The 12088-nt window shown below is 37.9% G+C and overlaps 1 protein-coding gene across 1 annotated transcript in view; it reads left to right on the top strand.

Moving 5' to 3' along the window:
• Cfap44 (cilia and flagella associated protein 44) overlaps positions 1–12088 on the top strand; it is a 65890-nt gene that overhangs the window by 39124 nt on the left and 14678 nt on the right. Inside the window, exons 21-25 of the mRNA XM_013028517.1 lie at positions 552–682; positions 4238–4434; positions 7390–7564; positions 8158–8335; positions 9673–10182. Of these exons, the coding sequence (XP_012883971.1) occupies positions 552–682; positions 4238–4434; positions 7390–7564; positions 8158–8335; positions 9673–10182 (1191 nt within the window). The remainder of the gene's footprint in view (positions 1–551; positions 683–4237; positions 4435–7389; positions 7565–8157; positions 8336–9672; positions 10183–12088) is intronic.

Here is a 12088-nt window from a genome sequence, read left to right as displayed (position 1 = left end):
TTTCTTATCAAGCATTGTAGCCTTAAGTGTATAATTTTGTTTGCATTATTGTTTATCATTTCCCCATATGTTATGAAACTTTTTTCTTTGTGTTATAGAAGATGAAAAGTATATTCTCTCTCTCCTCTCTCTCTCTCTCCTCTCTCTCTCCCTCTCTCTCTCTCTCTCTTTGTTTCGGTTGTGGGTCTTAAACTCTGAGCCTATGTGCCGTCCCTCAGCTCTTCAGCTCTAGGCTAGCACTCTACCACTTGAGCTACAGCGTCACTTCCAGTTATCTTGTGGTTAATTGGAGATAAGAGTGTCAAGGACTTTCCTGCCAGGCTGTCTTTGAATTATGATTCTCAAATCTCAGGCTCTTAAGTAGTTACAGGTGTGAGCCACTGGCTCCCAGCTATTGTATCTCTTTGGGAGGTAGAGTTTATGATCTTTGGAAGAGTGTTATGATGCAGAATGTAATAGAAAACAAAACTGGGAATCTGTAACCACATTGGAGCAGAGGGTTGAATATAATGCAATATAAAGAACAATTTTATACATCTGTTTATCTGTAGGATTTTGATATTGATTCCAAAATTCACGCTGACATTAACAAAAGCACAGTTCACAAAATCCAACAAGTGGAAAAGGAGTTAGCTTGGGATAAAGAGAAACATGACCTTGGCCTAAAGAAGCTACAAAGGAGGTAAGATCAACATGTTCTGCAAGTTAGGGTGTGTGAAAATGCAGTTCTAAATAAAGTAGTTTATTAGGATTCAGGCATGAGCCACTGGTGCCCAGCAAAACAACCCTTTTCTCCATGTTACCAGGTGCATTACAAAAGCACAGAAGACACAAAGACTAAAGTCACCTATGGCCACAAGCAGATTGGATCTTCTAGATCCAATATGCACACCAAACCTTGCTAGGTAGTTGAGATCATCTGGTGTATGTCATGCCTTTCCAAATACTATGCATATTTACCAACTCAAAATCATAAAGCGACATGAATGTTTTGGCAGCCAAAAATATACTCCAACAATTCAACTGCTAGAAAAGAAATTGTAACCTTGCCCTCCTTTTACTAAAAACAAAAATGGCAACAGGTCTCTAAACAGAAGTGTTAGCAGAGTTATCATTAAAATATTACATTCTGTAGTGCTCAATTTTAAATCATGCCTAAAACAACACTAAGCAATTTTGAGAGCTCATTAGCTGTTCTACCCTTTAAAAGATTATGAAGAAGGTATGTTTCCATTGAATCTGCATATCCTTATGGTATAACCAGAAGCATATACATCAGGGGCTCTAATCAAAATGTAAATCTGAGCACACCTGCCCACATTTCTCCCAGCAGGCTTCCTTCCATGCCTCTGCTGCCAGCCCATGAGTAAGTCCTGATGTGACATAAAATTCTACCTTCAATCTCATCTTCCCTTGATTATAACAGAGATTGCCATCTAATATTTTAAGCCTTTCAATTCTGTTATCTCCAATATTTCTTAATTGTTATTTTTTGCATTAGAAAAGCTTGTCAATTTTTCAGAAATGGTCAGATAAATTGATATTAGGCGAAATGAACCACAAGATAAGAACTCAAATGGTTTTTCTTTCTTGCTATTGTTTCTAACATATTTATAAGATGATTTCTTTGTTGCTTTGTCTGTCCCTTCCCCACGGTATAACCCCTGTTTTCACTGTGTTTGATGTCGGTATAATTTGGGGAAGGGAAGGGAAAAAACAAATTGTTTAAATAGGGATACAGGTGGACCCATTGCAACAATGAGATGAACAAGACATTATGTTGACAGGCAGATGGGAAAGAATGGTAAAGGGAAAAAACAAAGGAGGAGGCAACAATGCTTGATAAGAAATGTACTCATTACCTTGCTCATGTAATTGTAACCCCTCTGTATGGTATTTTCACAATAAAAAACTTATTAATATTAAAAAAGAAAAGCTGCCACACACCCCAAAAAAAGAAAAAGAAAAGCTTGTCAATTTTTACAAAATGTATGCTAAGACTTTAAGTTATATCACTGGTGTCATTTCTGTGTCTGTTTTCTACTGAGTGACGTACCTCTGTTCAGTTGAACCAGCTTCTTCTGCTTTATTGCTTGCCTGGCAAAGTTTGGTTGATGGCAGGCATTGTGAATTTTACACTGTAGATGATGGATATTTTTCATACTTTAAATATTTATCAGATACAGATATTAAATATTAGTTTAGTTGCCTTGAAATACTTTTTTTGAAGTTTGCTTGTAACCTTTGTTAGATAGGATCAGGACAACTTTGGTCTAGGGTTAATTTTTTTCCCTTAGTAGTCTTTTGCTTATTTCATCCCGTCCCATGAAGAACAAGATTTCTGGGAAAGCACACTATTCCATCCTGTGTGGGGTTTGGGATTATTCTGTGTGGTCCATGGTAGTTCTTTCCCCCAGCTTCAGCTAGATGAACTCTCATGCTCTGATGCTGACCATCACCAACCTAAAGACTGAGGAGAGCTTGCCATAGATCTTCAGGGTTCTTGCAGCTATCATTTGTCTGGTACTTTGCCCTGTGAATTACCTAATATTAAACCCTAGAATATTTGATCCTGGTTATTATTTGAATTCCTACATTGTAACTAAATTGCTACCTTCTAAGAGATGAGAGTACATAAGAAGTTCCTCTCAGAAGGGATCTTCAACATAGCAGCTAATGTTTGGACTTAATTGTCATAATGTGTTTATAGGCATATATATATATATATATATATAGGGGTGTATGTGTGTACATAAGTATGAATCTTAATGTACAATCTTAGTTTTGTAAGTAATGGGACTATTCTTTATATTGACTTAAATTTGACTTTGAGTCTTTATTCTTCCAAGAAGACAGGAAAGTTGGTCTCATTCCTATTAAGATTTACTGTATCTACCTCTACTTCTTTCTCTTCTTTGATTCTGTGGCTCTCCTAAAGCGTTACTGGTGAACTTAGAAGCCCCCATGCACCGGATCATTTTGAAGTCTTTCCATCTCTCCAGATGCTATCAAGGAGAAGATAAATGTTCTCAGTTCTATATCAATTTGCCCATCTTCCTTCTAGCCAAGAAAAATCTCTTCCTTACCTTCTACCAGTCTCAAATATTCTTCCTTTAATCTCTGCTTCTCCTCTCTGGTCCATACACCTCCATCCCTAGCACATGACTTCATTAGACATATAGAAGACAATAGTAAGTACCTAGCTATCTGCTTACAATGTGGGAAAGAGATAAAATTGTGCCACCAAATAACTCCAGTCATTACCAGTATTTTCACTTCAACCAAACTAATAGGGCAAACACAATAACTTCTGGTTCAATGACTTACATCTCTTTTATTATTGGTAAGGCTATTATTTATTTCTATGTTTATAATTCATTTATATCTGTTCTTCGTAGAGTGCAGATTTTCTTTGATTGCTGTTTTATTCCCCCCCCCCTTATTTAAGTTTTAGTTCAAAGTTTGTATTGTAGGCAATTGTCTTTTAGTATATATGTTGTAATGCTGTCTCATATTCAGCCATTTTTCTTATACTTTGTTTATATTTTAACTACGGAAAGGTTTTAATTTTAGTCTGATTAAAACTATAAGTTCATGTAAGCCATATCCTTAATATATCTCACAGACAAGCTAAATCTCAAGGGTAAAACTCCAATGGATAAAAGGCAAAGGGAATAATTCTTAGAGATAGGAGAATGCTATTATTCTATGAAGAAAATTAAAAGAAAAAATAGTTTTAGGAGAAGAAATAAAATTAAAAGGACTGAGTCAAAAAAATCTTAAGATAACAAGCAAAGAATAATGATGCATGTTTATATGTGTGTGTATATGTATATATATATATACACACGTATTTAAATTCTAAAATTAAAAGTGTAGGCAAGAACATCTTCATCACTCCCCATAACCCTCTTTTTTGTCTCTTGTTTCCCTACTTATAACACATAGGGAGGAGAATCATATTTCTTCAAATTTTGATATGATCGATTTATGTTAAACATCAACCTGCCTGTAAGTTTCCATTTTTTTTACATGTGTTAGCAAAACAGCGGTGTTGTATTGAAGAACGGTGAGCTATTTAGTATTTGCATTAGAAAGAATTTCTATTTGCTTTTTAGTCAAATGTAATCCAACTTTTATTACAGCCTGATGGTATGTACATGGTCCAAATTGGAGTCTAGCATGGCACAATGGCTTTTTAACGTGGCTATTGCACATTTTCTTTATTGTTTTTTAGATTCCGTGATCCTCTGGAAAATGACACTATTGTAGTTCATGCCATACAAAGTGATCACAAGATAACTTCCTATAGGCTGGTGAAGCCTTCTAAGTATTTCAAATTAAAGCGATCAAGTCTCGCAGAGAGAAGACAAAGCAAATTTGAGAGGTTTGAAAAGGAAGGACCCGGGAAAAAGGATAGTCAGAAAGATTCAGGTAGCCTAAATTACAAAAGGAATTGAAATCTTTGCTCAACTAATAAAATCAGATTGTCTTTCTGTGTAACAAGCATTGAACATACATTAGTGGCAAAAGATCAATTTATTGTTCCCTTTTTTACATAATATCCTGATAAGGGGACACATAATCGAGAGAAATAGGGCAATGGGTCACTGCTGAGAATGAGATACTATAATTCTCCAATAAATACTCATTCCTGCTTTCTTATTTGGTGCAGGTTGCTAACAAAAGTCCATCCTGGTCACATGGCTGACAGGGTGAGAATAGAAGATGCTGTGACTTTCTTAACTTCTACTTCCAAAACTCTCAAGTCTAGAATTTTCCCAAATGCTACTTTTTAGACAATGTATCCCTCCCATTCATAGTTTTCATACCTAATGTAAAGCTAAAACATTGCACCTCGGCCTATTTTTCAAGAACATATATTTTGAGCAGAATTATGAGCTAAGAGTACATGTGTGAAAATGTGATCTCCAATCCCAGCAACCTGTTGGGTATTTTGGGGTGGGAGAGGAAACTGTTTGCAAAATAACTGTATAGAAGTTCAAGAATTCTGAGTTTGTTGAAGGGCTCAGTGAAGAATGACTGCTGCCCATGTTACATTAACATGAGTAACATTTAATTCTTCTTCTTCTTCTCCATTGTGAAATCTTTAATGTCTCCTTTCTGTATCTAGGATAAATCCTGAAACCATTATCATGGTTATTTCAACCCTTCTACAGTCTATTCAGAATCTCAGTTTCTAATAGTGATTTTGCATACTGCTCAGCTTACCTGTCTAGACCATGGTCCATCTTGGTGCTGTCCATGACCAGCCTGCTGTTCTGAAGACCCCTCTTTAGACCCCTCTCCACTCTGAAGCTTACTCTCTTATGTATGGCTTTTGGAGATAGTAAGGTTTGAATTCAGGGCTACATGCTTACTCTGCAGGTACTCTACTCTGTCAGTCAGTCCTTTTTGCTTTAGTTACTTTTTAGGTAGAAAAAGTTTTTTGGTGGTTTTTGTTTTTGTTTTTTGTTTTTTTGCCCAGGCCAAGCCAACCTAGACTGTGATATTCCTGTTTGCACCTCCTGTATGAAAGATGCATACCCCACGGCCCAGGTTATTGGCTGATATGGGGAAGAGGCAGGTCTCACTAACTTTTTACTGTCTCAAACCAGGAGCCTTCCTATCTCTACTTCTGGAGTAGCTGGGATTATAGGTGTGTATCAATTACTGGATGCCTGGCCTCCTATTTTAATTCTACTAGTTCTTGAGGATCCAAATCGAATAATCATTTGTTAAGAAGCTTTCTCATGACCACCTAAAACTTAACAAACTTTTCTTTTCTATATTTCAGTATATTTGAAATATGAAACATAAAGTAACAACTTAAAAACCATGTAACTATCTCATATTACTATTTATTCTACGTATATCTAAAGTATATCTTTATATTGCTTGAACATGAAGAATAATTCCCCATGAGATACTAGTGAGTTTAGTCAATATTTTTGTGTATACAGGTCCTGGAGCTTGAAGTCAAGGCCTGGGTACTGTCCCTGAGCTATTTTGTGCTCAAAGATAGCACTGTTCCACTTGAGTCACAACTCCACTTCTGGCTTTTTGGTAGTTAATTGGAGATAAGAATCTCATGGGACTTTCCTGCTTAGGGTGGCTTCCTATCATGATTCTCAGATTTCAGCCTCCTGAGTTGCTAGGATTACAGGCATTAGCAACTAGTACCTGGCAAGTAATAATTTACAAGTTATGGATTTGATTATTATATGCTCCCAAATAGTTTTCCTTTTTTTTTTTTTTTTGGTTGGGTGTGGGGTGTGAAGTCTGGGCGTGGGCGCTGTCCCTCATCTCTTCAGCTCAAGGCTAATGCTCTACCACTTGAGCCACAGCGCCACTTCCGGCTTTTTTCTTTTTGCTTATGTGGTGCTGAGGAATCGAACCCAGGGCCTCATGCATGCAAGTCAAGCACTCTACCACTGAGCCACTTTCCCAGCCCCCCAAATTGTTTTTTAATTAGCCACAGACCACATAAGTTGGTATATGCCTCCTCTAGTTATAGGTGTTAAATAGGATTCCTTGCTTTCCCTCCCTTCTCTTAGTATTGCAAACATTCTTTCTCAGCTTCCTGATATCTGTTAGTCATCTATCATCATTAATTTTCATCTCTAATTCCCACATATCTGTTTTACATTGCTGATTTTTAAATAAGATCCTTAAGAGAAGTACTTACGACTTCGATATTTTTATTTTGTCTGACTAGTAATGCTTTTGCTTTACGATGATTCAAAAGTACAATTATATGACAATTCTATTTTTCACTGTCAGTCCAATTTTAATGTTACATGAGACATTCAATACCTTATTTTGAAATATATTTTGTAATGACTTTTTTCAACTGTGGGCTAATGGTAAGTATACTGAGCATATTTAAAGCAGAATCAGCTAAGTAATGATGCTCTGTAGGTTAAGTGTGTTGAGTGTATTTTTGACTTAGGAGTTTTCCATGGCTAGTAAGTTTCTCAGAATATAACCCCATCATAAGTCAGGGAGCATCTGGGTTTGAGAGACTAAATTCATGATGCTTGTTTCAATAAAAATTCAGTATATTCTCTGGATCATTTTTATATAGCAAGTTAAAATAATTGTTGAAATATTTTTATCTGTCTCAAAAAACTAGAAATATTTTTTTCTTTTTTTCCCACTCCTGGGGCTTGACCTCAGGGCCTAAGCTCTGAGCCTTTCTGTGCACTTGAGCCACAGCACCACTTCTGGCTTTTTCTGAGTAGTTTATTGGAGATAAGAGTCTCACAGACTTTTCTGCCTTGGCTGGCTTTGGATTGCCTTCCTCATATCTCAGCCTCCTGAGTAGCTAGGAATACAGGTGAGAACCACTGGTGGCCAGCTTGGAAATAATACTGATTCTTTGTACAGGTGAGAGTAGAAGCATACAAGAAGAATCAACTACAGACAAAGGGAAGAAATTTCGACCTAAAACTCTAAGTGAGATTATGGTAGAAAATCAAATTGAGAAAACAAGGAAACTTATACAAAAAGCTGAAAGAGCCCAACTAAAGATTCTCCAAAGAAAGAAAGAATGGGAAGAACTGTAAGTTTGGTTTTTAACCTAAATCCTTATCCTTTTAATATGTGAGCCCCAAATTTTATCTTTGTAAACTTTATATACATTGAAAAGGTATTTTATATATTGAACTATATACATTGTATATTAAAAGGCTTTATATTTATTGAAATGCCTTTACGAAGTATACTGAGGTGATTCTTTTTCTAAAAAATTATTGTAAAGGTGATGTAGAGAGGGGTTACAGTTACATAAGTCAGGTAATGAGTATATTTCTTTTTGAACAGTGTCACCCCTCCCTCAATTTCTCCCCATTTTTCCCCTGAGTATGATTGATCCCTGAGGATCAATCACTGAGGTGATTCTTTTATTCTTTGATACTTTGAATTATAGTAATCTAGTGATATGAGTATAATAATATACTCACATTATTGGGTCTGGCATAGTCATTAATGTGCCTTAAAATATTCAATAATTAAAAAAAAACTGGTTTGGCCCTTCAGACTACAGTGACATAATGAAAGTGCATCCTGATTGAATTCTAGATTGAAGCTATATTAAAATAGATACATTAGGGTTTATTGTTATATTTGTGTCTTGGTTGTCTGTTTTTCTGATAGATATAAGAGTAAACCTGATGATGACTATGAAGATCCCAGAGATGTTCAAGCCATCAAAGAAGCCCAAACATGCATGGGAGATTTCAATCTGAAAACAGCCCCAGACTATAAGATTCCTGAGCACATGAGAATAAATGCTGCCAAGAAGGAAGAGGAGCTGGGACAACTGGACTCTTTGGTACTTACTCCTCTATGTCATAGCATTGGGTTTCATCTAAGGTAGATGTTATTTTTATGGATATCTAGAATGCTTTTTTATAGGTGAGGAAATGAAGGCCTAGAGAGAACAGCAGATTTATCTATGATTTTTATCAACAAAAATGGCAGAACCAGCCTTCATTTTAATTCTACAGCTCAATACCAGTCTCTTGGTTGAAAGCTTTTCACTGTCTCTGCACTTTGTATTTCTGAAATTCAAACTATCCCCTGTTGGACCACCAGGTAGTCATGGACCACCAGGGACTTAGGGGAAAATGTATTGCTAACATTGTCTTTACAACTTGTCTAGCTTTTAAGGAGCAACTGAACCTATTAACATGTCTCTTTCTGACTTTCTCAACATTTTTCTAAACTGGATCTAATAATCCTAATCTTCGTGTTTCTTATTGAAGTTTCTTCTTCATGACATGTTAATTCCTTGTGCACTATTAGAACTAATATTTAACTGGACATCAGTGGCTCACACCTCTAATACTAACTATTCAGAAGGCTAGACCTCTGAGGATCAAGGTTTGAAGCCAGGCTGGGTAGCACAGTCTATAAAAACTCCATCTTTAAACAACCAGCAAAAATACCAGGATAGAGTTATGGCTCAAAGTGACAGAATGCTAATTGTGAGCAAGAATTGGGGGAAGAAAAGTTTGAGGCTTTGAGTTCAAGCCCTAGTATGGAGAGGAGGTTGCTGGGGAGAAGGCAGGGAAGAGGTGGGGGGGGTGGTGAACGCTTGTAGTTTGGCTGGAATAAGCAACCTGGGTATTTTTTGTCTGAGCTAAAGCGATCAAAGGTTCCCTTCCCTGGAGAGTATTCAGGAAGGACTTCCAGGAGGACTGGAAAAGGTCAAAGGAACAACCTTTTAGCCAGTATAGGAAAGTAGAGAAGAGAAGAGAGGAGAGGAGAGTGGAAGGAAGAAGGGAAGAGAAGGAAAGGACAGAGGGGATAGGAGGGGAGGAGGGGAGGAGACAAGAGAGGAGAGAAAACAAAGGGAGAGGAAGGGAAGAAAGAGGAGGGGAGAGGAGGGGAAGGGTAAGGAGGATGAGGGGGAGGGAGAGGAGGGGAAGGGAGATCACAGGAGGGGAAGGGAAGGGAATAGAAGTGTAAATGGAAAAAAAACCCTAAAAGCTAAAGAAATGGGTGATTTCGAGCTGAAAGAGGGGACAGATACATTTTAAAACATTTTACTAAGCCTAGCCATTAAGGGATGAAATCAGATGATATTTTAAGTTTCCCTTTGCCAAAAGGTGGTCATTTTGCTTCCTTTACTTCTTTTTTTTTTTTTTAATGTTTGTTGTTTTCCAGGTCCACAGAAAGAAAAGAAACATGAACAAATGCATCATCTCTCTCCGAGATCTTAAAGTAGCTGTTGTTGAGGAAATACAATGCTTGGTACAGGAACTGAGAAACATTCACTCTATCCTTCACATATCTAAGCACATGCCCATCCCTCAGCTCCCTCAGATATACCCAGATGAAGTACCGGAAAAGAGATTTCAGTACGACGAGGAAACTCTCGTGAAGTTTAAACAAAAGCAGATGAAAACTGACGGGGAAAGGTTGGAGCAGGGGCGACAGAGTGTGTCGGTGGGCCCAGGTGGAGGCTTCCTCAAGCTCTCTTTTGGGAAGGAGGGAGGGTATGCAACAACAAGGGATTCCTTATCGCGGTCATCGAAGGCATCTGCCTATGGCCTAGGCCTGGACGTACAGAAGCCCATGGAATTTGAAAAGGCTGAGCCAACGGAGGTGGAGATGGAGATCATGAAGAGGGATGAGGTTAAACAGCTGTACATGCAACAGTACTTGAACAACAGGGTAAGAGCTAAAGCTGCCCTTGTGTTAAAAGCTGACGGAAAGGAAAGCAGTGGAAGAGTTCGATCTAGTTTATGGTTGGTTGGATGGTTTTAAATTCCTCTACAGTAACCCTTTCCTAAGCCCTGACCAGCTGACCACTCACTAATGGCTTTGGTTTGCTTCCCACTCTTGGCCTTCTGGAAATCTTTGTACTCTGCTGAGAGTTTTGGCATTTTCCTTTTTATTTTTTTTAAGCTAAGAATGATAGGCAACCCCATGTGTCAGTAAATTAGCCTCTACTTGAGGTCCTAGTAAAAGGAAGTAAAAGAGCAACTTTTGGAGGCTAGATGGAGCATAATTGAAAACCTTCCTGAAACTTGAGCCACTCCTCTGCTTTTCACACTGTTCTTTCTCTAATGTGTGATTTGCCCCCCATAGTTGGGGCGGGGTTACCTAAGGTACTGACTGGGTTTGAAATGGTTTGGGAGCTTGAGTGGCAAGTGTTGCGATTTCTAGGAAAATCAGGACCAAACTGGGATCAGATTTGCAGGCTAGGCTTTGAATATGAGAGCAAAAGAAAATGTTCGGAACTGATTGCAACCAGCCATGAAGAGTCCGCCCACCCTTCAGTGTCTTTTCAGTTCTACCCTGTGAGAGTGACCCCACCCCCCATAACTTCCCAACCTGTTCTCCAATCTATTGTCTTTACTTGGCTTAACCCCATTTTCTCACTGTTCCTGCCTCCACTCTCTCGGCTCCTCCCTTTTATATCTGTGCTTTTTCCTTTGCTCCTTCCACTGGCTTTCTTGAAGCAACTTCTTTCCAGAGCTGAGCCATCACACCAAGATAGCCTGGTCCCGTACCCTCTGCAGTAACTTCTGCCCTCATTACAGACTCTCCTTGCTTCTGAACTCCATTGCATCCGTTGTCAGCACGTCTTACATTTGTTTTATTAATGTAACAAATATTTATTGGACATTCAGTACATAGACGCAGTGCTATCTAGGTAGCAGAGATAGAAAGTAACTCAAAAAAACTGCATTCTATCTCCTGGCATCTCTTGCAGGATATCAATGGTGACAAAGAATAAAAGAATAAAACAACTCTTACATATATTGGAGATCTATATGGGTCACTTCCAGAATGGTGTTGTGATAAAGAAAATATAGTCCTGTTTATCAAGAAACTTGTTTCTTCATTAGTAAAGTAAGAAAATGGAACAGTTCTTTGTAACTCAAAGACTGTGGTTATTTAAAAATATTGACCATTCTTCAACTTTGAAAGATTTCCAAAATAAGTTAAGGGAGTATATTTACTTATGGTACTCTGAGAAAGATGCTGTAGGGAAGGGCAGTAAAGAGCAGACAGATATAAACACCGTGTACAGAGAACTTGCACTCCATACAGTGCAGTGAGAAGAGCATTGTTATTAATGCTTCAATCAATGGTGAAGACATAGCTTTACCAACTCTACTTGAAGTATGAGGTGAAGGGTGAGTATGGTTAAAGTATTCTATACAAATGTAAGAAAACTTATTGAAATTGTTTTGAGAATGGAGAGGGGAATGAAAGGGAGTAATAGAAGGGTGGGTTTGATTGGGGTACACTGTATACATGTATAGAAATAGCACAATGATGTTGGTGCCCTGCATCTTGTATATACATTTTTATAATTTGGGGAGGGGAAGGGTAATAACAAAATGCTGAAACAAGGATACAGGTTGACTCATTGATTTACTATAACAATGAGATGTACAAGACACTATATTGAAAATGAACTTTACAACTTGGGGGGAGGGAGGAGTTGGGGAGGTGGGGAGGGAGGGGATAGTAGGGGAAAACAAAGGAGTAGGTAACAGTACTACAGGAAATAGACTCATTACCTTACTCAGGTAACTGTAACTTCTCTGTACACTATTTTACAATA

This window comes from Dipodomys ordii, unplaced genomic scaffold (assembly GCF_000151885.1).
Source record: "Dipodomys ordii isolate 6190 unplaced genomic scaffold, Dord_2.0 Scaffold111, whole genome shotgun sequence".
Classification (NCBI taxonomy): Eukaryota; Metazoa; Chordata; class Mammalia; order Rodentia; family Heteromyidae; genus Dipodomys; species Dipodomys ordii.
Note: the sequence above shows the minus strand (reverse complement) of the source record. Positions and strands in the feature narration are given on the sequence as shown.